Source organism: Pristiophorus japonicus, chromosome 5, assembly GCF_044704955.1.
Source record: "Pristiophorus japonicus isolate sPriJap1 chromosome 5, sPriJap1.hap1, whole genome shotgun sequence".
Lineage (NCBI taxonomy): Eukaryota > Metazoa > Chordata > Chondrichthyes > Pristiophoridae > Pristiophorus > Pristiophorus japonicus.
Window position 1 is genome coordinate 150,491,543 of NC_091981.1, and position 24,217 is coordinate 150,515,759.

General features: G+C 46.3%; 1 protein-coding gene across 1 annotated transcript in view; it reads left to right on the forward strand.

The window, feature by feature from the left end:
• Nucleotides 1-227: 227 nt before the first annotated feature.
• vwde (von Willebrand factor D and EGF domains) overlaps nucleotides 228-24,217 on the forward strand; it is a 341,224-nt gene continuing 317,234 nt past the window's right edge. Inside the window, exons 1-2 of the mRNA XM_070880205.1 lie at nucleotides 228-330; nucleotides 5,407-5,591. Coding sequence (XP_070736306.1) covers nucleotides 228-330; nucleotides 5,407-5,591 — 288 coding nt within the window. The remainder of the gene's footprint in view (nucleotides 331-5,406; nucleotides 5,592-24,217) is intronic.

The following is a 24,217-nucleotide window of genomic DNA, read 5'->3' on the forward strand; positions in this document are numbered from 1 at the left end:
TCTACCTGACCATTAGAAGCAGGCTTGAATGGAGCTGATCTCACATGTCTGATGCCATTGAGTTTCATGAACTCCTGGAACTCAAGGCTTGTGAAGCTAGATCCGTTGTTGCTCACAACAATGTCAGGCAAACCATGAGTAGAAAACATGATACGAAGGCTCTCAATGGTAGCTGTAGGCGTGCTGGATGACATAATAACTCTATCCACTTAGAATATGCATCTACTATGACAAAAAACTTCTTTCCTCGGAACGGGCCCGTAAAATCAATGTGGATCCTCGACCATGGTTTGGATGGCCACGACCAAAGACTCAGCGGAGATTCCGCTGGTACTTTACTTAGCTGCATGCAAGTATTGCACTGATGCATGCATGATTCCGGATCAGAGTCAATTCCAGGCCACCATACATGAGACCTAGCAATGGACTTCATCACAATAGCAGGATGAGTGCTATGAAGTTCACATACAAATTTTTCTCGACCTTTCTTTGGCATGATTACACGATTACCCCACAGTAAACAGTTTGACTGAATGGACAGCTCAACCTTGCGATGGTTGTAAGGTTTGGTCTCCTCACGCATCTCCATATGTATGGCAGATCAATCACCACTGAGTACACACCGTTTCACAACCGATAAAATGGGGTCATGGTTGGTCCAGATCCTAACTTGTTGAGCATTGACAGGAGTTCCTGCACTCTCGAAAGCATCCATTACTATCAGTAGATCTGCAGGTTGAGGCGTCTCCATCTCAGTTGTGCATAAGGGCAGGCAACTCAGTGCATCTGCACAATTCTCCGTACCAGGTCTATGACGGATGACATAATCATAGGCAGACAATGTCAGCGCTCACCTTTGAATGCGGGACGATGCATTGGTATTAATACCTTTGTTTTCCGCAAACAATGAAATGAGTGGCTTGTGATCCGTTTCCAGTAGAGTGGACAAGGGGGAACCATTTGATGTGTATTTGGACTTTCAGAAGGCTTTCGACAAGATCCCACACAGGAGATTAATGTGCAAAGTTAAAGCACATGGGATTGGGGGTAGTGTGCTGACGTGGATTGAGAACTGGTTGGCAGACAGGAAGCAAAGAGTAGGAGTAAATGGGTACTTTTCAGAATGGCAGGCAGTGACTAGTGGGGTACCGCAAGGTTCTGTGCTGGGGCCCCAGCTGTTTACATTGTACATTAATGATTTAGACGAGGGGATTAAATGTAGTATCTCCAAATTGCGGATGACACTAAGTTGGGTGGCAGTGTGAGCTGCGAGGAGGATGCTATGAGGCTGCAGAGTAACTTGGATAGGTTAGGTGAGTGGGCAAATGCATGGCAGATGAAGTACAATGTGGATAAATGTGAGGTTATCCACTTTGGTGGTAAAAACAGAGAGACAGACTATTATCTGAATGGTGATAGATTAGGAAAAGGGGAGGTGCAATGAGACCTGGGTGTCATGGTACATCGGTCATTGAAGGTTGGCATGCAGGTACAGCAGGCGGTTAAGAAAGCAATGGCATGTTGGCTTTCATAGTGAGGGGATTTGAGTACAGGGGCAGGGAAGTGTAACTACAGTTGTACAGGGCCTTGGTGAGGCCACATCTGGAGTATTGTGTACAGTTTTGGTCTCCTAACTTGAGGAAGGACATTCTTGCTATTGAGCGAAGGTTCACCAGACTAATTCCCATGATGGCGGGACTGACATATCAAAAAAACTGTATCAACTGGGCTTGTATTCACTGGAGTTCAGAAGAATGAGAGGGGATCTCATAGAAACGTTTAAAATTCTGATGGGTTTAAACAGGTTAGATGCAGGAAGAATGTTCCCAATGTTGGGGTAGTCCAGAACCAGGGGTCACAGTCTAAGGATAAGGGGTAAGCCATTTATGACCGAGATGAGGAGAAACTTCTTCACCCAGAGAGTGGTGAACCTGTGGAATTCTCTACCACAGAAAGTTGTTGAGGCCAATTCACTAAATATATTCAAAAAGGAGTTAGATTAAGTCCTTACTACTCAGGGGATCAAGGGGTATGGCGAGAAAGCAGGAATGGGGTACTGAAGTTGCATGTTCAGCCATGAACTCATTGAATGGCAGTGCAGGCTCGAAGGGCCGAATGGCCTACTCCTGCACCTATTTTCTATGTTTCTATGTTACTTCAAAATGAAGACCAAACAGGTACTGGTACATTTTTTTTACCTCATACGCACAGGCCAAAGCTTCTTTCACTACCATACTGTAAGCTCTTTCCGCTTTAGACAGACTTCTCGAAGCTACAGGTTGTAGCTTGCCCGATTCATTTGCTTTTTGGAATACACAGCCAACCCCATAAGATGAAGCATCACAGGCCAATACAAGACACTTACACGGATCATAATGAACAAGCAACTTGTTTGAAAATAGCAAATTCTTAGGTTTCTCAAAGGCTCTATCTTGAGATGCACTCCAGACCCAATTGTCGTCTTTTCTTAGCATCACATGCAATGGCTCGAGTAACGTGCTCAATCTGGCTAAAAAATTACAAAAGGAGTTGAGGAGCCCAAGGAATGAACGAAGCTCCGTCACATTCTGAGGCGTGGGTGCATTTTTGATGGCCTCGGTTTTAGAATCAGTGGGCCTGATGCTATCAGCAGCAATCTTCCTCCCGAGGAATTCGATTTCAGATGCCATGAATACATACTTAGAGCGTTGCAGCCTGAATCCCACTTTGTTCAGACGCTGTAGAACTTCTTTAAGATTGTTCAGATGTTCAGCAGTGTCGTGACCTGTGACCAGAATGTCATCTTGAAACACAACAGTTCTAGGAACGGACTTCAGTAAACCCTCCCTATTCCTCTGAAATATGGCTGCAGCCGAACGAATCCCAAAAAGACACCGGTTGTAGACAAACAGTCCTTTATGGGTGTTGATGGAGGTGAGTTTCTTTGAAGTGTCGACAAGCTCCTGGGTCATATATGCCGACGTCAGATCCAGTTTCGTGAACGACTTTCCACCAGCTAGCATGGCGAACAGGTCATCAGCCCTCGGTAACGGGTACTGATCCTGTTTCGAAAATTGGTTAATCGTAACCTTGTAGTCTCCACAAATCTTGACAGTGCCATCACTCTTCAACATAGGAACAATGGGACCAATCCACTCGTTAAACTCGACCGGTGATATGATCCCTTCACGCTGGAGTCTGCCAAGCTCAATTTCAACCTTCTCCCTCATCATGTACAGAACAGACCGAGCTTTGTGACAGACAGGCCTTGCATTGGAGTTCAGGTGAATCTGCACCTTGCTCCCGTAAAATTAACAATGCCTGGTTCAAACAAAGAAGGAAACTTTTTCAATACTTGAGCATATGCAGTATCATCCACCGAGGACATCATTCCAGTTCAGCTTGGTTTTCTCGAGCTAATTCCTGACGAACAGTGTTGGACCATTACCTGGGATGATCCATAATGGTAGCTCGTGAACCATACCGTCATATGTCATCTTGATTGCTGCACTGCCGATCACCGGTACGAGTTCCTTAGTGTAAGTATCCAACTTGGCATTGATTGGACTCAGCTTCAGTTTCGCAGCCTTAGTGTCCCACAGTTTGTCGAATGTCCTTTGGCTCATTATCTATTGGCCCGCACCCATGTCCAGCTCCATTGATACAGGCACGCCATTTAGCTTCACATTAATGACTATCAGCTGGCTCTTGCTCAGGAATGAATACAGTCCATTCATTTCCTCCTTGGGTTGCATATCTGGGCCATCACTGAACTGGTCCTCATCAACCACATGGTGAGCCGCACCATGCTTGCTCTGTTGTGGACACATCCTGTGAAGATGCCCCACTTTCGAACATCCATTGCATGAGTATTGTCTAAACCGACACTGATGAGGCCGATGATTGCCCCCAAATGCCAACAGGGTGAAATCTGTTGGCGGGCTTTGAGCAGCGGCAGGTTTCGCAGAAGCAGCTCGGCCCAAAAACGACGCCATCTTGTTTGCAGTACTTGCCGTGGAACTCTGACTTGTCGATGATATCTGCCTCAAATTATCATTCTTCGTGATGCATGCCTGGGCAGTCGCGATGGCCTTTTTTAAATCCAGTGTCTCTTCAGCCAACAGCTTCTTGAGGATCGCACCATGGCTGATGCCTATCATGAAGACATCATGCAGCATGTCTTTCAGCATGTTCCTGAACTTACACGGCTCAGCAAGACGTCGCAGGTTGGCGACAAATCCCGACACGACCTGGCCCTCAGCATGAACATGCGTGTAGAAACGGTAACGTGATCTGATGATCCCCTCTTGTGGCTTCAGATGGTTACCCACCAACGTACACAATTCCTCGTACCCTTTTTCCGTCGGACGTACCGGCGAGAGAAGATTCTTCATGAGGCCGTAAATATTTGGACCACAAACGGTGAGGAGAACTGCCCTGCGCTTAACTGCATAGGCCTCTGCCTCCTTGACGTTGGCCACAAAATACTGATCCAGGCGGTCGATAAAATCCGCCCAATCCTTGCCCTCCATGAATCTCTCCAGGATTCCAACCGTGCCCATTGTGCATGCGAAGATTCTTAAATTACCTCGTCGCAATTGTAATAACTCAAGAGTCCGGTTACTGTAAACTCACTCGTGCAACCTGATCCATCTTTATTCCAGCTCGAGAGTGCCTGCGTGACAAAGACACCCAGCTTTTTACAGGTGACCAAGCACACATGCCACATGTGTACAGCCCGATGACCTCCGACTGCTGCGCCCTCTGGTGTCTGGTGACCCCCAAGCATTAATACATAACAATGGGGAACCCAGCAATCTCTTCCTTGTATATTTATTCCCCCTGTGATTTTTTCTGTTTTGGACTATGTGTTGAGTTTGTCACTTTGTTGCCATTGATTTGAGCACAGTGTATTGTGTTGTTTGTATATGATGTTGATATGGTGTGGTTTACATACCTACAGCAATAAAGGTTGATGATTTGAAAAAGTTCTCTTTACAATTACTTTCAGCAAAAAAGGAGTATTTTAAATCCAGAACTTTGTTCAGCAAAACATATATCTTGTTTCTGAAATCGAGATTGATGTTTGATAATGTTTGCTGAAACCAAATTGATTTAAATTTACAAAGTAGAAATCAGCTTTAACTTTAAATATCATACGAAGATATTTTAGCTCAAAAACAAAAACTTGCAGAAATGCACTGTTAGCTTTAAGAAATCAGGGGATCTAAAACCCACAGTTCAGAATTAGGGATTAAGTTCAGCTAACTGTGCCTTACTGTATATATATTTCCAAAATTAATATTTTTGTCTTTATAATTGGTAAACTATAACATTGATATAGTTAATTGTTGACTGTATGAAATAAAGTAATTACTTGGACAGTTGCAATGAACCGTGACTAATTCCATTTCTGTTTTCCATCAGCCCCTGAATGCTACCCTAGTGGTCACCAGCTCCTTCAGAACCCTTACAGAAGCGTGGACTTTGATTCACTCCGCCTGCAACAGTCAGCAATTCAGGAGCTAATATGTGATCACTCTTTAACACCAGGATGGTATCGCTTTCAGATCTTTGATAAACCTGCAGAAATGCCAACAAAATGTGTGGAGGTATACAATGTTCCAAAATGGCCAAACCATTGACAGACCATGAACAAAAGAGATAAGTCCATTTTCACATAGTGCACTCAATTACATAGAAACAATGTTAGTGTTTATTGGATAGAAAGATGCAATAAAAAATATTTCCAGCCCAGCAGAAACAAGTTTAGGAGACTTGGCGAAAAGTATTTGGAATGAAAATGATCCTTGCTAAGTTCTGATTTATAGAGACTCAGAAAGCTTCATTTTTAATCATTTTCTGTTCTGTGTTCTGGCAGAGAATTCAGCATTATACATGTGGCTTCAGCAATCATGGGGTCAAGATGAGAAAAGTTGGCTCACTCCTAATTGTTATCTATTGATACCTGTTGAAAGTTAGCAGCCTCTCACATAAAGAAACTGAGTTTGAAAGATACTGGAAGGTTTTGGTTACCTATGGAACTGTGCCCAGCATGAGTCAGCTCCCTCGGTTCTAGAGATTGGGTGAAAAGATCATTTTATTTTGGTTTTTAAGAAAGTCTTTCCAAAGTGACAGTCTTACATTTCCTTTAGCTATGTTGTAGGACTTGAATCTTGTCAGCTTTTAAACTAAAACAAAATAATATTTACGTAGTGTCTTTCAGGATCAAAACACTTGAAAGCCAATGCGTTATTTATAAAATGTCGGGCTAGAATTTCCACATTTAAGAATAGAACCATTTTTTGGCGTTATTTGCGATTAATGGACGATTTTTATGCCGAAATAACAGCAATAAAATAAGGCTTAACTTTCGCCAAAAGTTTTTAAAATTTTGGCGTAGCGTTAAAATACCACCGTTTTTAAGGACAGAGATCAATTTTTTTGCGTTAAAAATAACACCCATTCTGCGCATGTCCAAAAAAAGAAAAATAATCGCCCGTTTTTCATGTGACGGGTGTGCCTGCGCATGCGCTGTACACGTCCTGGTCTGGATAAACTTTTTTTAAAGACCATTGAAAGTTTCAGGAGCTGCAAAATGAAAAATGGAATGCGATTTTAAAAGGCACTTGTGCCAACCCAGGAAGTTTAACCAAGATGCGAATGAGATCCTGGTAGGCACTGTGGAGAGAAGATAGCACCAGATTGGCGTTATTGCTGATAAACTTAAACCAGCAGCAACAACTTAAGCTAGCGGACACATTACAGAGCAGGTTTCCTCAGTGGATCCATCAAAAGGACCAGCCAGCAGTTCTGGAAGAAGTGGGAGGACCTTTGTCAAACAGTTAGAGTAAGTAATATTTTTATTTATGCACTACAATTACTTGAATTGTAAATGTGACTATCTGTGTGTGCCACGACAGCAGAAGGCCCCTCTCTTAAAAAATGTCATTGCCATCCTTACAGAAGAAGGTGTCCAACAATCACTGAGAGCAGACGAAAACTGATGAGGACCACCAAGACTGTGCTCACTGACAGCCTTGGAAAGTAGAATTGCAGGTATTATTGGTGGGTCCCAAAGATCAGCCACCCATGTGGATGCTGGGCCCAGGTTGCAGAGAGAGGGTAAGTCCTGCAAAATCCAGTCTGGGTTGGCACAAGTGGGCTACGTTTCAGTTTATGTGATGTACTCTCCGTCGGCTACGCTTCGGTATGCAACGTATTCTCCATCAGCTACGCTTCGGTTTATGTGATGTACTATCATTTGTCGTGGTCCCTCAAATGAGCCTGCACTATGTGAGCCTACTCATGTCACCCTGCACCCTTCCCTGCTGTTAACCATTCGTCTGTTCTGTTATATTTTGCAGATGTTTCACAAACATCCAATAATGAACAAGAAGACCCCACCACCTTGCCACAAGCAGAAGTGGATGACCCTGACGACCTGGGCCATACTGAACAAGTTCCACAGGGCGACCAGGAGGAGGATGAGGAGGAGAATGAGGAGGAGCAGGAGGCCGACAATAGTTTTCATGAGGAGGGGGAGAGGAGAAGGATGATCAGATGGTGCTATTGCAATTGGAGGAGGTGCAGGCCATGGATGTACCAAGTGTTTTCAACAGCGCTACGCACAAGGGGACAGTTCTGGGTTGTCCACCCTATGAGGTCGCGGGTCCTTGTCGGTTTCAGGAAAGCACACCCAGGGCAGCAGCAGGCCTGTCTGTACTGAGGAGGAAGAGACCTGAACAGCACACTTCTGAAATGCAGGCTCCACGGGAGGTGGTAGAGCTCATGGGAATGAGTGGGGAGAGTGTTCAGCTTACAAAATTGCTCTTTGAGGCCATTGGTGGGATCAAGGGAGAAATAGTAGCACTATCTGGTGACATTAGGGAGGGCATGTCGCGAGGAATAGTAGCACTATTTACAGGCATGTTAGTTGCTACAATGTGGGAACACACCCAGGCTGTCATTGCCCAGCAGCAAGTGATGCCACTCCCACTCCAATCCCCAGACCAACCTTAACAATCAGCGTGCAGGTTGATCCACGGGCTGAAGAGTCCGAAGCCGGGCGTTCCACAGCCAGAGACTTTCAAGGGTTTCCATTGCTGTCGCCTGGGTCTGTCTGCCCCCAACAAGCGGTACGTCGTACCCGAGTCACTAACAAAAACCTTGGGCTCACCGTGAAATAGACTCAGGCTAAGGAAATGGCCAAGGCTCGTGGCAAGTCCGAGAAATGCGAGGGTAAGAAGGGCACATGGCACAGCAGTTTTTAAATAAAGGGGAGCGGGGGAGAGATGGCTGCAGCTGAAGTTTAGTGCTTGTGGTTGTTCTGTTATTTAAGTGATGTTAATTTAAAAGTTTAAAGTTTAATATAAAATGTTTTATTAAAGCTAAGTACAAATGTACAAATGTAATAAACTGCAAATTATTTTTTCAACAAACCAAACTTATGTAGTGTCTCATTCGCACAATAACAGGTGGAAATAGTCAACATGGTGGGATACAATGATCAAACATGCCATTCAGCCTTCATGCAAAGCGATGAAGTATCAGCTGCTGATGCAAGGCTCTTGCAATGGCGTAAAGTCCACGAGACCTGCGGGTCCAAAACCGAAGCAATTTGTCTGGCACCCAGGTGTCGAATGTCTCGGAACTGCGCACCTTTCTCGGGCTACTCAATTACTTTGGGAACTTTATGCAGAACTTGAGCACGTTGTTGGAGCCGCTCCACGTGCTACTCAGAAAGGGGTACGATTGGTTTTGGGGGGACGCCCAAGTACGCGTCTTCAATAAGGCACGCAACCTTCTATGTTCCAACAGTGTTTTAGCCTTTTTTGATCCAGGTAAAAAGCTAGTTCTTACATGTGATGCGTCAGCGTACGGGGTCAGGTGCGTTTTACAGCACGTCAATGATGCGGGTAAATTACAACCCATTGCTTATGCCTCCAGGTCACTTTCACGGGCGGAGCGCGGGTACGGTATGGTTGAGAAGGAGGCTCTCGTGTGCGTGTACAGTGTCAAAAAGATGCACCAATACCTTTTCGGGGCCAAGTTCACATTAGAAACTGACCACAAACCCCTCACGTCCCTGCTATCCAAGTGCAAGGCAATAAACGCCAACGCCTCAGCGCGCATTCAGCGGTGGGCACTCATGCTGGTGTCTTACGACTACACAATAAGGCACAGACCAGGCACGGACAACTGCACCGATGCGCTCAGCAGGCTACCTCTGGCGACCACGGAACGGTCCGACGAACAGGACTGTGAGATGGTCATGGCAATCAATGCCTTTGAATCTACAGGTTCACCCATGACGGCTCGCCAAATCATAGCCTGGATGACCAGCGACCCCATGTTATCCTTAGTCAAAAGATATGTTTTAACTGGTGACTGGGCAGAGGCTCACGTTGCCTGCCCCGAGGAGAACAAACCTTTCCATAGGCTCACTGCAGGAAGACTGCCTGATGTGGGGCAGCCGAGTAGTTATGCCCTTGCGAGGTAGAGAGGCGTTTGTCCGGGAGCTCCACCGCGAGCACCCGGGGATTGTCCTTATGAAGGCCATAGCCAGATCCCACGTCTGGTGGCCTGGCATTGACGCGGACTTGGAGCTCTGCGTCCGGCGGTGCACCATTTGTGCCCAACTCAGTAATGCCATCAGGGAGGCCCCCCTAAGCCCCTGGCCCTGGCCCACCAAACCGTGGTCGCAGGTGCATGTAGACTATGCGGGCCCATTCATGAGAAAAATGTTCCTCATAGTCGTCGATGCATTTTCAAAGTGGATCGAGTGCACCATTTTAAACTCGAGCATCACCTCCACCACTGTGGAGAGTCTTGGAACCATGTTTGCAAAGCACGTAATTCCTGACATATTGGTCAGTGATAATGGTCCATGCTTCACCAGCGCAGAATTTCAAGATTTTATAGTTGACCACCATGAATCACGTTAGGACGGCACCATTCAAGCCGGCCTCCAATGGCCAGGTGGAGCGAGCAGGGCAAATTGTTAAATTGTTAAAAAAGGCATGCTAAAAATCCAAGGTCCCACTCTGTGGAGCCGCCTGTTGCGACTGCTGCTGGCATACAGATCTCGTCCGCATTCGTTGACTGGGGTTCGCCCCCGCGCAACTGTTGATGAAATGGGCCTTAAAGACTAGGCTCTTGTTAATCCTCCAAGACATGCATGAAATTGTTGAGGCAAAGCGCCGTAAGCTAACTGAGTACATAAGAACAAAAGAACATAAGAATTAGGAACAGGAGTAGGCCATCTAGCCTCTCGAGCCTGCTCCGTCATTCAACAAGATCATGGCTGATCTGGCCGTGGACTCAGCTCCACTTATCCGCCCGCTCCCCGTAACCCTAAATTCCCTTATTGGTTAAAAATCTATCGACCTGTGATTTGAATACATTCAATGAGCTAGCCTCAACTGCTTCCTTGGGCAGAGAATTCCACAGATTCACAACCCTCTGGGAGAAGAAATTCCTTCTCAACTTGGTGTTAAATTGGCTCCCCCGTATTTTGAGGCTGTGCCCCCTAGTTCTCGTCTCCCCGACCAGTGGAAACAACCTCTCTGCCTCGATCTTGTCTATCCCTTTCATTATTTTAATTGTTTCTATAAGATCATCCCTCATCCTTCTGAACTCCAACGAGTAAAGACCCAGTCTACTCAATCTATCATCATAAGATAACCCCCCTCCTCTCCGGAATCAGCCTAGTGAATCGTTTCTGTACCCCTTCCAAAGCTAGTATATCCTTCCTTAAGTAAGGTGACCAAAACTGCACACAGTACTCCAGGTGCGGCCTTACCAATACCCTATACAGTTGCAGCAGGAGCTCCCTGCTTTTGTACTCCATCCCTCTCGCAATGAAGGCCAACATTCCATTCGCCTTCCTGATTACCTGCTGCACCTGCAAACTAACTTTTTGGGATTCATGCACAAGGACCCCCAGGTCCCTCTGCACCGCAGCATGTTGTAATTTCTCCCCATTCAAATAATATTCCCTTTCACTGTTTTTTTTTCCCAAGGTGGATTCCATTTGCCAAACCTTAGCCCATTCACTTAACCTATCCAAATCTCTTTGCAGCCTCTCTGTGTCCTCCACACAACCCGCTTTCCCACTAATCTTTGTGTCATCTGCAAATTTTGTTACGCTACACTCTGTCCCTCTTCCAGGTCATCTCTGTATATTGTAAACAGTTGTGGTCCCAGCACCGATCCCTGTGGCACACCACTAACCACCAATTTCCAACCCGAAAAGGATCCATTTATCCCGACTCTCTGCTTTCTGTTAGCTAGCCAATTCTCGATCCATGCTAATACATTTCCTCTGACTCCGCATACCTTTATCTTCTGCAGTAACCTTTTGTGTGGCACCTTATCGAATGCTTTTTGGAAATCTAAATACACCACATCCATAGGTACACCTCTATCCACCATGCTCGTGATATCCTCAGAGAATTCCAGTAAATTAGTTAAACATGATTTCCCCTTCATGAATCCATGTTGCATCTGCTTGATTGCACTATTCCTATCTAGATGTCCCGCTATTTCTTCCTTAATGATAGCTTCAAGCATTTTCCCCACTACAGATGTTAAACTAACCGGCCTATAGTTACCTGCCTTTTGTCTGCCCCTTTTTTAAACAGAGGCGTTACATTAGATGCTTTCCAATCCGCTGGTACTTCCCCAGAGTCCAGAGAATTTTGATAGATTATAATGAATGCATCTGCTATGACTTCCGCCATCTCTTTTAATACTCTGGGATGCATTTCTTCAGGATCAGGGGACTTGCCTACCTTGAGTCCCATTAGCCTGTCCAGCACTACCCCCCTAGTGCTAGTGATTATCTCAAGGTCCTCCCTTCCCACATTCCCGTGACCAGCAATTTTTGGCATGGTTTTTGTGTCTTCCACTGTGAAGACCGAAGCAAAATAATTGTTTAAGGTCTCAGCCATTTCCACATTTCCCATTCTTAAATCCCCCTTCTCATCTTCTAAGGGACCAACATTTACTTGAGTCACTCTCTTCCGTTTTATATATCAGTAAAAGCTTTTACTATCTGTTTTTATGTTTTGCGCAAGTTTACTTTCGTAATCTATCTTGCCTTTCTTTATTGCTTTTTTAGTCATTCTTTGCTGTCGTTTAAAATTTTCCCAATCTTCTAGTTTCCCACTAACCTTGGCCACCTTATACACATTGGTTTTTAATTTGATACTCTCCTTTATTTCCTTGGTTATCCACGGCTGGTTATCCCTTCTTTCACCGCCCTTCTTTTTCACTGGAATATATTCTTGTTGAGCACTATGAAAGAGCTCCTTAAAAGTCCTCCACTATTCCTCAATTGTGCCACCATTTAATCTGTGTTTCCAGTCTACTTTAGCCAACTCTGCCCTCATCCCACTGTAGTCCCCTTTGTTTAAGCATAGTATGCTCGTTTGAGACACTAATTCCTCACCCTCAATCTGTATTACAAATTCAACCATATTGTGGTCACTCATTCCGAGAGCATCTTTTACTAGGAGATCGTTTATTATTCCTGTCTCATTACACAGGACCAGATCTAAGATAGCTTGCTCCCTTGTCGGTTCTGTAACATACTGTTCTAAGAAACAATCCTGTATGCATTCTATGAATTCCTCCACAAGGCTACCCTGTGCGATTTGATTTGACCAATCGATATGTAGGTTAAAATCCCCCATGATTACTGCTGTTCCTTTTTCACATGCCTCCATTATTCCCTTGATTATTGCCTGCCCCACCGTGAAGTTATTATTTGGTGGCCTATAAACTACGCCCTTACTATCTCTAATCTCCACCCACAATAATTCAACATTTTGTTAATTGGAGCCAATATCGTCTCTCACAACTGCCCTGATATCATCCTTTATTAACAGAGCTACCCCACCTCCTTTCCCTTCTTGTCTATCTTTCCGAATTGTCAGATACCCCTGTATGTTTAATTCCCTTTCTTGGCCACCCTGCAACCACGTTTCTGTAATGGCCACCAAATCATACCCATTTGTAATGATTTGTGCCGTCAACTCATTTACTTTATTTCGAATGCTGCGTGCATTTAGGTAGAGTGTTTTAATACTAGTTTTTAAACCATGATTTTTAGTTTTGACCCCTCCTGAAGCCCGTTTATATTCATACATATTGTCCCTTCCTATCACCTTGTGGTTTACACTTACCCCAGTGTTACTCTGCTCTGTTGCCTCTTGCCTTTTGCATTCTTTCTTGGGGTCCTGTTCATCTGAGCTCTCACCCACTCTAACTAGCTCAGAGCCCCCTCCTGGGTTCCGAATACTCCTTGATTTGAGGCACCGAGCTTTCATGCTTGCCTTTTTATTGCACTTTGACCCTTTAGAATTTTGCTGTACAGTGGCCCTTTTTGTTTTTTGCCTTGTGTTTCTCTGCCCTCCACTTTTACTCATCTCCTTTCTGACTTTTGCTTTTGTCTCCATTTTGTTTCCCTCTGTCTCCCTGCATTGGTTCCCACCCCCCTGCCATATTAGTTTAACTCCTCCCCAACAGCACTAGCAAACACTCCCCCTAGGACATTGGTTCCGGTCCTGCCCAGGTGCAGACCATCTGGTTTGTACTGGTCCCACCTCCCCCAGAACCGGTTCCAATGCCCCAGGAATTTGAATCCCTCCCTGCTGCACCACTGCTCAAGCCACGTATTCATCTGCGCTATCCTGCGATTCCTACTCTGGCTAGCTTGTGGCACTGGTAGCAATCCCGAGATTACTACTTTTGAGGTCCTACTTTTTAATTTAACTCCTAGCTCCTTAAATTAGTCTCGTAGGACCTCATCCCGTTTTTTACCTATATCGTTGGTACCAATGTGCACCACGACAATTGGCTGTTCACCCTCCCTTTTCAGAATGTCCTGCACCCGCTCCGAGACATTCTTGACCCTTGCACCATGGAGGCAACATACCATCCTGGAGTCTCGGTTGTGGCCGCAGAAATGCCTGTCTATTCCCCTTACAATTGAATCCCCTATCACTATCGCTCTCCAACTCTTTTTCCTGCCCTCCTGTGCAGCAGAGCCAGCCACGGTGCCATGAACTTGGCTGCTGTTGCCCTCCCCTGATGAGTCATCCCCCTCAACAGTACTCAAAGCGGTGTATCTGTTTTGCAGGGGGATGACCGCAGGGGACCCCTGCACTACCTTCCTTGCACTACTCTTCCTGCTGGTCTTCCATTCCCTATCTGACTGTGGACCCTTCACCTGCGGTAAGACCAACTCGCTACACGTGCTACTCACGTCATTCTCAGCATCGTGGATGCTTCAGAGTAAATCCACCCTCAGCTCCAATTCCACAACATGGACCGTCAGGAGCTGGAGGTGGATACACTTCCCGCACACGTAGTCATCAGGGACACCGGAAGTGTCCCTGAGTTCCCACATGGTACAGGAGGAGCATATCACATGACCGAACTCTCCTGCCATGACTTAACCCTTAGATACACTTAAATTGGCAACAACAATGCTAACGTTTACTCGCTGTTATAGAAGAGAAAAAAGAAAAACTACTCATCAATCAGCAGCCAATCACTTACCCCCTTGGCTGTGATGTCACCTTCCTATTTCTTTCTACTTATTTTTTGCCTTCTCCCTGTAGCTGCACAAGCCATGCCTCTCCACGCACCTCCTCGACGCTGGGCCCCGGACTCCCTGCTGTGCCTTTTATAGGCCTCTCGCCATGACCGAAATTCGAGGGGGCGGTGGAATGAGATAGGGGACAAAATGTTTGTGCTAAACTATGGCACGGGTCCCAAATGGCTTGCAGGGACAGTAACAGGCAAGGAAAGAAACTGGCTACTGGTTGTACAAATGGACAATGGCCAAACCTGCCGGAGGCATGTAGACCAAGTAAAAAATAAATTCACCAACAACACTGCAGAACCAGAGGCAGACTCCAATGTGGAACTCACACCACACCTGGTGGACAGACAGAGGGAACAACCTGAGGAAAAGGCAGTCTCAACAGACAGCCCAGGCGAGATACCAGCAATCACACCAAAAGAAAAACAGGCACCAAGGCAAACAACTGAACCACAACTAAGACGCTCCACGCGAGAGCGTCGACCACCTGAGAGACTGAATCTATAAAGACAATAAGACCTTGGGGGAGAGTGATGTCATGTATCTCACACTACTGTATATAACTGTATCTTACCATGCTATACCCGACTGTAACTAGATATGACCTGTAACCACAAGCCTACGTTACCACCAGGGGTGCACTTGCAGGAGACACTGCATACCTGTTCCACACAGGTATATAAAGGCAGGTCTCAGGCAAGTGTGACACTCGAAAGCTGTGAAATAAAGGGCAGGTCGAGAGTGACCTTGACTTCAGCATGTGCCTCGTGTAAGTCTATTCTACAGGGTCAGGATTTTACAGGTTCCTCACCCTCCTCCTCTGCCTTCGCCTCCTCTTCCTCCCCTCTCTCCTGAGGTGGTTCTGCAATCCCCATTGGCAAATCCTGTTCCCTCATGATGGCTAAGTTGTGTAGCATGCAGCACAACACAGTGAACTCACTGACCTGCTCAGGGGAGTATTGTAGGTTGCCTCCATTGTGGTGCAGTCATCGGAAGCGCTGCTTCAGCACTCCAATTGTCTTCTCGATGATGTTGTGTGTGGCTATATGGCAGATATTGTAGCGACGCTCAACTTCTGTCTGCATGTTGCGGAGGGGGGTCATTAGCCAGGTGGCGAGCTCATAACCTTTGTCCCCCAGCATCCAGGTCTGCCCTTCTGGCTGCTAATCAAACATCTGTGACACACTGCTCTCACACAAGATGAAAGCAGCATGGATGCTCCCTAGATATTTTGCATCTACTGCCATGATACATTGAGAATGGTCGCAGACAATCAGTACGTTCAGCGAGTGGAATCCTTTTCGGTTTCGATAATGCTCTGGATTCTCTAAAGGTGCTCGCAGGGCGATGTGCATACAGTCAATGGCAGCCTGTACCTTGGGGAAGCCAGCAATTCATGCGAAACCTACAGCCGTCTCATTCTGTGCCTCCCTTGTCATTGGGAAGTTGATGAAGTTGTCCCTGCCTGCAAACAGTGCAGCAGTCACCATTCGCTATGTATAGCGTACTGCAAGATGCAGCATATGTCCACAGCTGATGCCTGAAAGGAGCCGGAGGCATAGAAGGTAAGTGCCGCAGTCACCTTGACCTCGACGGTCAGTGCAGTCCTCCTACCTCTTGTAGACTGTCTGCCTTTATGAGCTGGCATACCTCTGTGACCACCTCTTTTCGACTGCACAGCCTTCTAATGCACTGTGCCTCAGTCAGGTGCAGGTATGAGTGCCTCTCCCTGTAAATTTGTTGGGGGTAAGGCCTCCTCCCCCTAATTCTGTGAACTCTTTGATTACGCTGATCATGCTGTCGAATAAGCCTTCTTCGATGATAATCCAGGATATCATAAGCACTCGCCACATATGGCAAAGACAGAATAGCCTCCATTCTTTAACTGTCCTTAAATGCCCTTAAATGTCCTCAAATGTCCCTCACAACACATTATAAACACCTCCAAAAAAGCCATGTTTCCCAAGATGGCACCATTAACGCTGATTTCGATGGGACTCGACAGATAAGGCAAGGTTTTTCAAATCGTTACTTATCACTGTCCTTAAAAATGTTCTTATTGAGGAAACTCTCAAAAATGACGATATCATTGGTTTTGACGCTGATTGAATCACAAAATGATTCTAAAAAAATTGGCCCTTATTTTTTAACGACGGCATTACTCCATTGGCGAAACTAGCATAATGTCGTTAAATTTATTTAGCATCAAAAAAAAGATGTAGACGGCAAAAATGGAGCTAAATCGATCGTTATGGTGGCGAATTTCTAGCCCATAGTCACTGTTGTTTTGTGGCCAATTATTGGAATATTACTTGCAATCAAGAAATTTTTGACTTTTTTGTAATCCCAACTAATTGATCTCATAAAACTCCAAAATGTTCCAGAGTTGGAAGATTTGGTCCGAAATACTGATACGCACTTTTGGAAGTGTAAAATATTGGCCCATTAAATGTCTACTTTTAGGCAGGATTATAAGAGATGAATCTGAGAACCCATTTCCCTGGAGCATTTTCAGTAAGTAAAATTTTATGAATGACTTACCATGTTGCCTGCTGAGTTGACAATATTCCAGTATGATAATGAACATAGGAACATAAGAACATAAGAAATAGGAGCAAGAGTAGGACGTATGGCCCCTCGAGCCTGCTCCGCCATTTAATACGATCTTGGCTGATCCGATCATGAACTCAGGCCCACTTTCCTGCCCGCTCCCATAAATCCTTATTCCCTTATCGGTTACGAAAATGTCTATCTCTGTCTTAAATTTATTCAACGTCCCAGCTTCCACAGCTTTCTGAGGCAGCGAATTCCACAGATCGCAGTGTTACAGGTGTGGCCTCACCAATACCCTTGTATAACTGTAGCAAGACTTCCCTGCTTTTATACTCCATCCCCTTTGCAATAAACGCCAAGATTCCATTGGCCTTCCATCACTTGCTATATCTGCATACTAACCTTTTGTGTTTCATGCACAAGTACCCCCAGGTCCTGCTGTACTGCAGCACTTTGCAATCTTTCTCCATTTAAATAATAACTTGCTCTTTGATTTTTTTTCTGCAAAAGTGCATGACCTCACACTTTCCAACATTAGACTCCATCTGCCAAATGTTTGCCCACTCACTTAGCCTGTCTATGTCCTTTTGCAGATTTTTTGCAGAAAAAATAGAAAAGAAAATTATAATTTAAATGGAGAAAAATTGCAAAATGCTGCAGTAAAGAGGGACCTGGGGGTACTTGTGCATGAAACACAAAATGTTAGCATGCAGGTACAGCAAGTAATCAAGAAGGCAAATAGAATATTGACCTTTATTGCAAGGAGGATGGAATATAAAAGCAGAGAAGTCCTGCTACAATTGTACAGAGTATTGGTGAGACCGCACCAAGAGAGTACTGCGTACAGTTGAGGAAGGATATATTTGAATTGGAGGCTGTTCAGAGCAAGTTCACCAGGTTGATTCCGGAGATGAGGGGGTTGACTTATGAATATAGGTTGAGTAGGTTGGGCCTATACATATTGGAGTTCAGAAGAATGAGAGGTGATCTTATCGAAACATGTAAGGTAATGAGGGGCCTCGACAATTGGATGCAGAGAGGATACCTCCACTCATCGGGGAAACTAAAACAAGGGGACATAGTCTCAGAATAACGGGCCGCCCATTTAAAACTGAGATGAGGCGGAATTTCTTCTCTCAGAGGGTTGAAAATTTATGGAATTCTCTGACCCAGAGAGCTGTGGAGGCTAGGTCATAGAAATGATGATCAAGATCTGTGAATGGGGATGTCATGTATGAATAAAGAGTCTGACTGGATACTGTGAACTCAAAGTAAAGTGTGACCTTAGTCTTTTATTGCAGGTCTCCAGAATGCGTCTCCAACCTGTGAGGCCTCCTTAAGTATCTGTGCTCCCAAGGGATTATGGGATCCCTCGGGATTCCAGGGGTTCAGCCCTCTGGTGGCTATACAAAGCATATTCAAGTTTACATATATAACAACACTTCCCCGCCAAAGTCAACAGTGTAAATATTTACAAGGTGAGACGATCTGGGGCCTTTCTTTGCCTGGTTGATCGTCTCGGTGCAGATGCTGGTATCAGTGAATCATCTATTGGGTTGGGCTGCTGTGCAGCTGGCATTGCTGGGCTGCCTGGTGTGGTGAGTCCTGCTGGGCTGCAGCAGATGATGTCGGTTGCCACTGGTGTGTATGTTGGGGGGGGTGTCAAAGAAGGTAGGGTCCAAAGGGGGCTGCTCAGGATAGTCAGTGAATCTGAGTTTGATTTGGTCCAAGTGTTTCCGGTGAATGAGTCCATTTGAAAGTTTGACCCAAAACACCCTGCTCCCCACTTTGCCACAACAGTGCCAGGAAGCCACCTGAGACCTTGTCCATAATTCAATGCAAATACCGGATGATTGATTTCAATTTTGTGTGACACATTTGTGCTGCCGTAATATGTACTTTGTTGAAGCCGCCTGCTCTCTACCTGTTCATGTAGATCAGAGTGAACTAACGAGAGCCTTGTCTTAAGTGCTCTTTTCATGAGCAGTTCAGCAGGTGGAATCCCCGTTAGCGAGTGGGGTCTCGTGCGGTAACTGAGCAGAACTCGGGATAGGCGAGTCTGCAGTGAGCCTTCAGTTACCCTCTTCTAGCCCTGCTTGATAGTTTGCACTGCTCTCTCTGCCTGACAATTGGATGCTGGTTTGAACGGGGCAGATGTGACATGTTTGATCCCGTTGTGAGTCATGAATTCTTTGAACTCGGCAATGGTAAAACATGGCCAGTTGCCGCTCACAAGGACATCGGGTAGTCCGTGCGTAGCAAACATGGCCCACAGGCTTTCTGTGGTGTCAGCAGACGTACTTGCCGACATTATCTCACAATCAATCCATTTGGAGTACGCATCTACAACCACAAGGAACATTTTACCCAAGAACGGGTCTGCATAGTTGACATGGACCCGAGACCACGGTTTGGAGGCGCCTTACTGGGTACATTACTTAACTGCGAGCATGTGTTACATCTGTGCACGCAGGACTCTTAAGTCTGCATCAATACCGGGCCACCACACGTGTGATCTGGCTATCACTTTCATCATTACGATGCCTGGATGGGTATTGTGGAGGTTCACTGATGAAGGTGTCTCTTCCTTTCTTGGGAACCACTACCCAATTTCCCAACAGAAGGCAGTCTGCCTGTATAGACATCTCTCTCATCTTTGCGCCGCTGGAACGGCTTTATCTCTTCCTGCATTTCCACTGGGACACTGGACCAGCTCCTGTGAAGCATGCAGTTTTTTACTTGGGAAAGTAAAGGGTCCTAGCTCGTTCAGGTTACAATCTGTCTGGCTGTTACGGGTGGCTGCTCATTCTCAAATGCTTCCATAACCATGACTTAATCTGCGGGCTGTGCCATTTACACCCTCGTGGTGGGCAATGGCAGCCTACAGAGAGCATCGGCACAGTTTTCTGTGCCTGGCCTGTGGCGGATGGCGTAGTTGTATGCGGACAACGTGAGCGCCCATCTCTGGATGCGGGCCGATGCATTAGTATTTATCCCTTTACTCTCGGAAAACAGGGATATGTTGCAGTGGCTTATGGTCAGTTTCCAATTCAAATTTTAGCCCAAACAGATATTGATGCATTTTCTTTACCCCCATAGACACATGCTAATGCTTGTTTTTCAATCATGCTGTAGGCTCTCTCAGCCTTAGACAGACTCCTGGATGCATAAGCAACCAGTTGCAATTTCCTAAAATCATTAGCTTGTTGCAATACACACCCAACGCCTAACGACGATGCATCACATGCTTGTACCAAACGCTTACATGGATCATACAACACAAGCTATTTGTTTGAGCATAACAATTTTCTAGCTTTTACAAAGACATTTTCTTGGCTTTTGCCCCATACCCATTCATCTGCTTTTAGCATTAAGGCGTGTAGTGGTTCTAACAGTGTGCTGAGACCCGGTAAGAAGTTACCAAAATAGTTCAGGAGTCCTAGAAACGACCGCAGCTCCATCACGTTCTATGGCCTCGGTGCGTTCTCGATTGCCTCCATTTTCGAATCGGTTGGCCTGATGCCATCCACCATGATTCTTCTCCCCAGGAACTCCACTTCAGGCGCCAGGTTGAGTCGACTAAGAATCTCCTCCAGGTTCTGCAGATGCTCACTTGTGTCCCGACCTGTATCCAAGATATCGTCCTGGAAGACCACCATGCGTGGGACCGATTTCAGTAAGCTTTCCATGTTTCTCTGCAATATCGCCGCCGCTGATCGAATTCCAAATGGGCATCTGTTATAAATGAAGAGACCTTTGTGCGTATTGATGCAGGTGAGGGCGTTCGATGATTCCTCCAGTTCCTGCGTCATGTAGATCGAGGTTAAGTCCAGCTTCGTGAACGTCTTTCCTCATGCCAGCATAGCAAAAAGGTCGTCAGCCTTTGGTAGTGGGTATTGGTCCTGCAGGGAGAAATGATTGATAGCTACTTTGCAATCACCACAGATTCTGACGGTGCCGTCTCCCTTCAGGGCAGGAACGTTTGGACTGGCCCACTCCTTGAATTCGATCAGCGAAATGATGCCCTCTCATTGCAGCCTGTCTAGCTCGATCTCTAACCTTTCTCTCATTATGTACGGTACTGCTCTCGCCTTGTGATGGATGGGTCGTGCCCCCGGAATTAGGTGGATCTGCACTTTTGCTCCGTGGAACTTCCCGATGCCTGGTTCGAACAGCGAAGAGAACTTGTTTCAGACCTGGGCACACGAAGTGTCGCCAGCAGACGAGAGCACTCGGACGTTGTCCCAGTTCCAGCATATCTTTCCCAGCCAGCTCCTGCTGAGCAGTGTGGGACCATTGCCCGATACCACCCAAAGTGATAATTTGTGCACCGCTCCATCGTAGGAGACTTTTAAAGTAGCACTGCCGATTACCGGAATCAGTTCCTTTGTCTAAATTCTCAGTTTTCTGTGAATTGGAGTCAAGACTGGTCTTGAGGCCTTGCTGCACCCCAATTTTTTGAAAGTATTTATGCTCATAATGGACTGACTCGTGCCCGTGTCCTGTTCCATTGACACCAGGAGTCAATTTAGTTGAACCTTCAGCATTATCGGGGGACACTTTGTGGTAAATGTGTGCACCCCATATACCTCTGCCTCCTCGGTCTCAGGCTCTGCTTCATCGTGATCTACCGTGGATCTGTCCTGCTCTGCAATATGGTAGTTTGCAGGATTAACAAGATTTGCAGCTCGCCTGCACATATATTGGAGGTGTCCCATTGTTCCACAGCCCTTGCAAATGTACCCTTTGAAGCGGCATGAATGGAAACGATGATCACTCCCGCAGCGCCAACAAGGTGTTAATGGCTTTGCATTCATCACCCTTGATGGTGGATTCTGAGATATCTGCGGATGTGCAGCTGCAGGCATGTGGGGCCTGCCCTGTATGTCACAATTTGAAAACAACATCACTTTGTTCACAGTACTTATAGTAGCACTCGTGTGCTGAGAGATTTTCTTAGTATTGTCACTGGTGGCAATGAACACCTGGGCTATCGCTATGGCCTTATTCAAGGTTGGGGTCTCAACAGTCAAATGTTTGCAAAGTATCATTTCATGGCCAATGCCAAGTACGAAAAAGTCTCTGAGCATGTGCTCCAAATGTCCTTCAAATTCACAATGTCCTGCAAGGCATTTTAGCTCGGCGACATAACTCGGCACTTCCTGGCCTTCAGACCTTTTGTAGGTGTGGAACCAGTACCTCGCCATCAGAACACTTTCCTTCGGGTCCAGATGCCCCTGGAAAAAGTGTGCACAAATCATCGTATAATCTCCCTGTAGATTTCGCTGGAGCAAGCAGATTTTTCATGAGACCATACGTTGGTGCCCCACAGATGGTGAGGAGAATCTCCCTTCGTTTCGCAGCATTCGCTTCTCCGTCCAGCTCATTGGCCACGAAGTATTGGCCGAGTTGCTCCACGAAGGTTTCCCAATCATCTCCCTCTGAAAACTTCTCCAGGATGCCCACTGTTCTCTGCATTGTTGCGGTGGGGTTCGTTGTCTGTATCTCGTCACCAGTTGTTATGTATGAATAAAGAGTCTGACTAGATACTGTGAGCTCAAAGAAAAGTGTGACCTTAATTTTTATTGCAGGTCTCCAGTGTGCCTCTCCAACCTGTGAGGCCGCCTTAAGTACCTATGCTCCAAAGGGATTATGGGATCCCTTGGGACTCCAGGGGTTGAACCCTCTGGTGGCTGTACAGAGTATATACAAGTTTACATATACAACAGGGGATATACCATTTTCATTGGTTGGTCCGACCCACATGATCCCAGAATGCACATACGCTCCTGGAATACGTGGGCCCTTACACTGGACCGCGCAGCTAGGCCTCAGAGCGCAAGTCTACATTCTGCCGGGACCACCAGGTGCTTACGTAAAAAGAACTCTGCCCACAGGAAGCCTTCGACCGCAATTTCTGGCCCAATGTGTTTTAAATGATAATGGTTGTGATAGCATAGGTACTGATGAACTATATCCTCTGGTAGAAAAATCCAAAACAAGTGGATATAATCATGAAATTAGAGCTAGGTCTTTTAGGAATGAAATCAGGAAACACTTTTTCACACAAAGGGCCAAAATTGCCCACTGCCCGAAACGAGGCACATCTACCGGTTTCGATGTGTTCTGGCCGCCCCATGCATTGGGACAGCTTAACCATCAAAATTCAGCAGTTTGGGTTATTTTTTCAAGCGGCGCGGAAGTGGCCTCATCATTGGACGGAAGAGGGGGTGGGGCAGAGTGGTCGTCACTAGTGGGGTGGAAGTGGGAAGCGAGGCGGATTATCCAAGGCCGTCAGTCATCAGTGCGTCACAACGCCTCTTGCCTTCAGTTAAAGGGGAAGGCCGCTGTGAACTCTGCAGCCACTTTAGTGCCAAACACTGGGCCACCAGGAAGAGTTTCAGCCGGGCCAGCAGCCTGGCACCCAAGAGGGAGTACCAGGCTGCTTGTTGGCGGCCAGGCCAAACCTACAACCATAATTGTTGGACCGACCTGGCAGTCGGCCGACAAAAAAATGTAACATGGCAGCCACAGCAGTGCGCCCCCCCCTTTAGAGGCGGCCGGGCCGCCATGCCACAGAGAGTGTACCAACAGCAAAAGCTGTCGGGGGCACCAATCAACGGCGGGGCCGCTCCCACGGGGCAATACTGGAAAATGGGCAATTTCCTGAGGGACAATTTCGCGAGGGGGTCCCCGCTGGTTGGTAAGGGGTCGGCGTATGCACGCTGTACCGGGAAAACGGGCGGAATGGTCCCAGACACCATTCCAAAAGTAAATGAGGGCAATTTCCAAAATGGCAGCCCCTCCACGGAGAGTCGGTGGCCATTCTGTGCTGCCACATGGCCGCCACTTTCAGACGGCTAGTGGCCTCATCAGAAGGTGGAGTTTCGGCCCCAAAGAGTAGTGGCAATCTGGAATTCTCGCTCATAAAGCTGTGGATGCTGGGTTAATTTAAATTTTCAAGACTGAGATCAATAGATTTTTGTTAAGGGATATGGAGCCAAGGTGGGGTACAGTAGCATAGTGGTTATGTTACTGGACTAGTAATCCAGAAGCCTGACATAATAATCT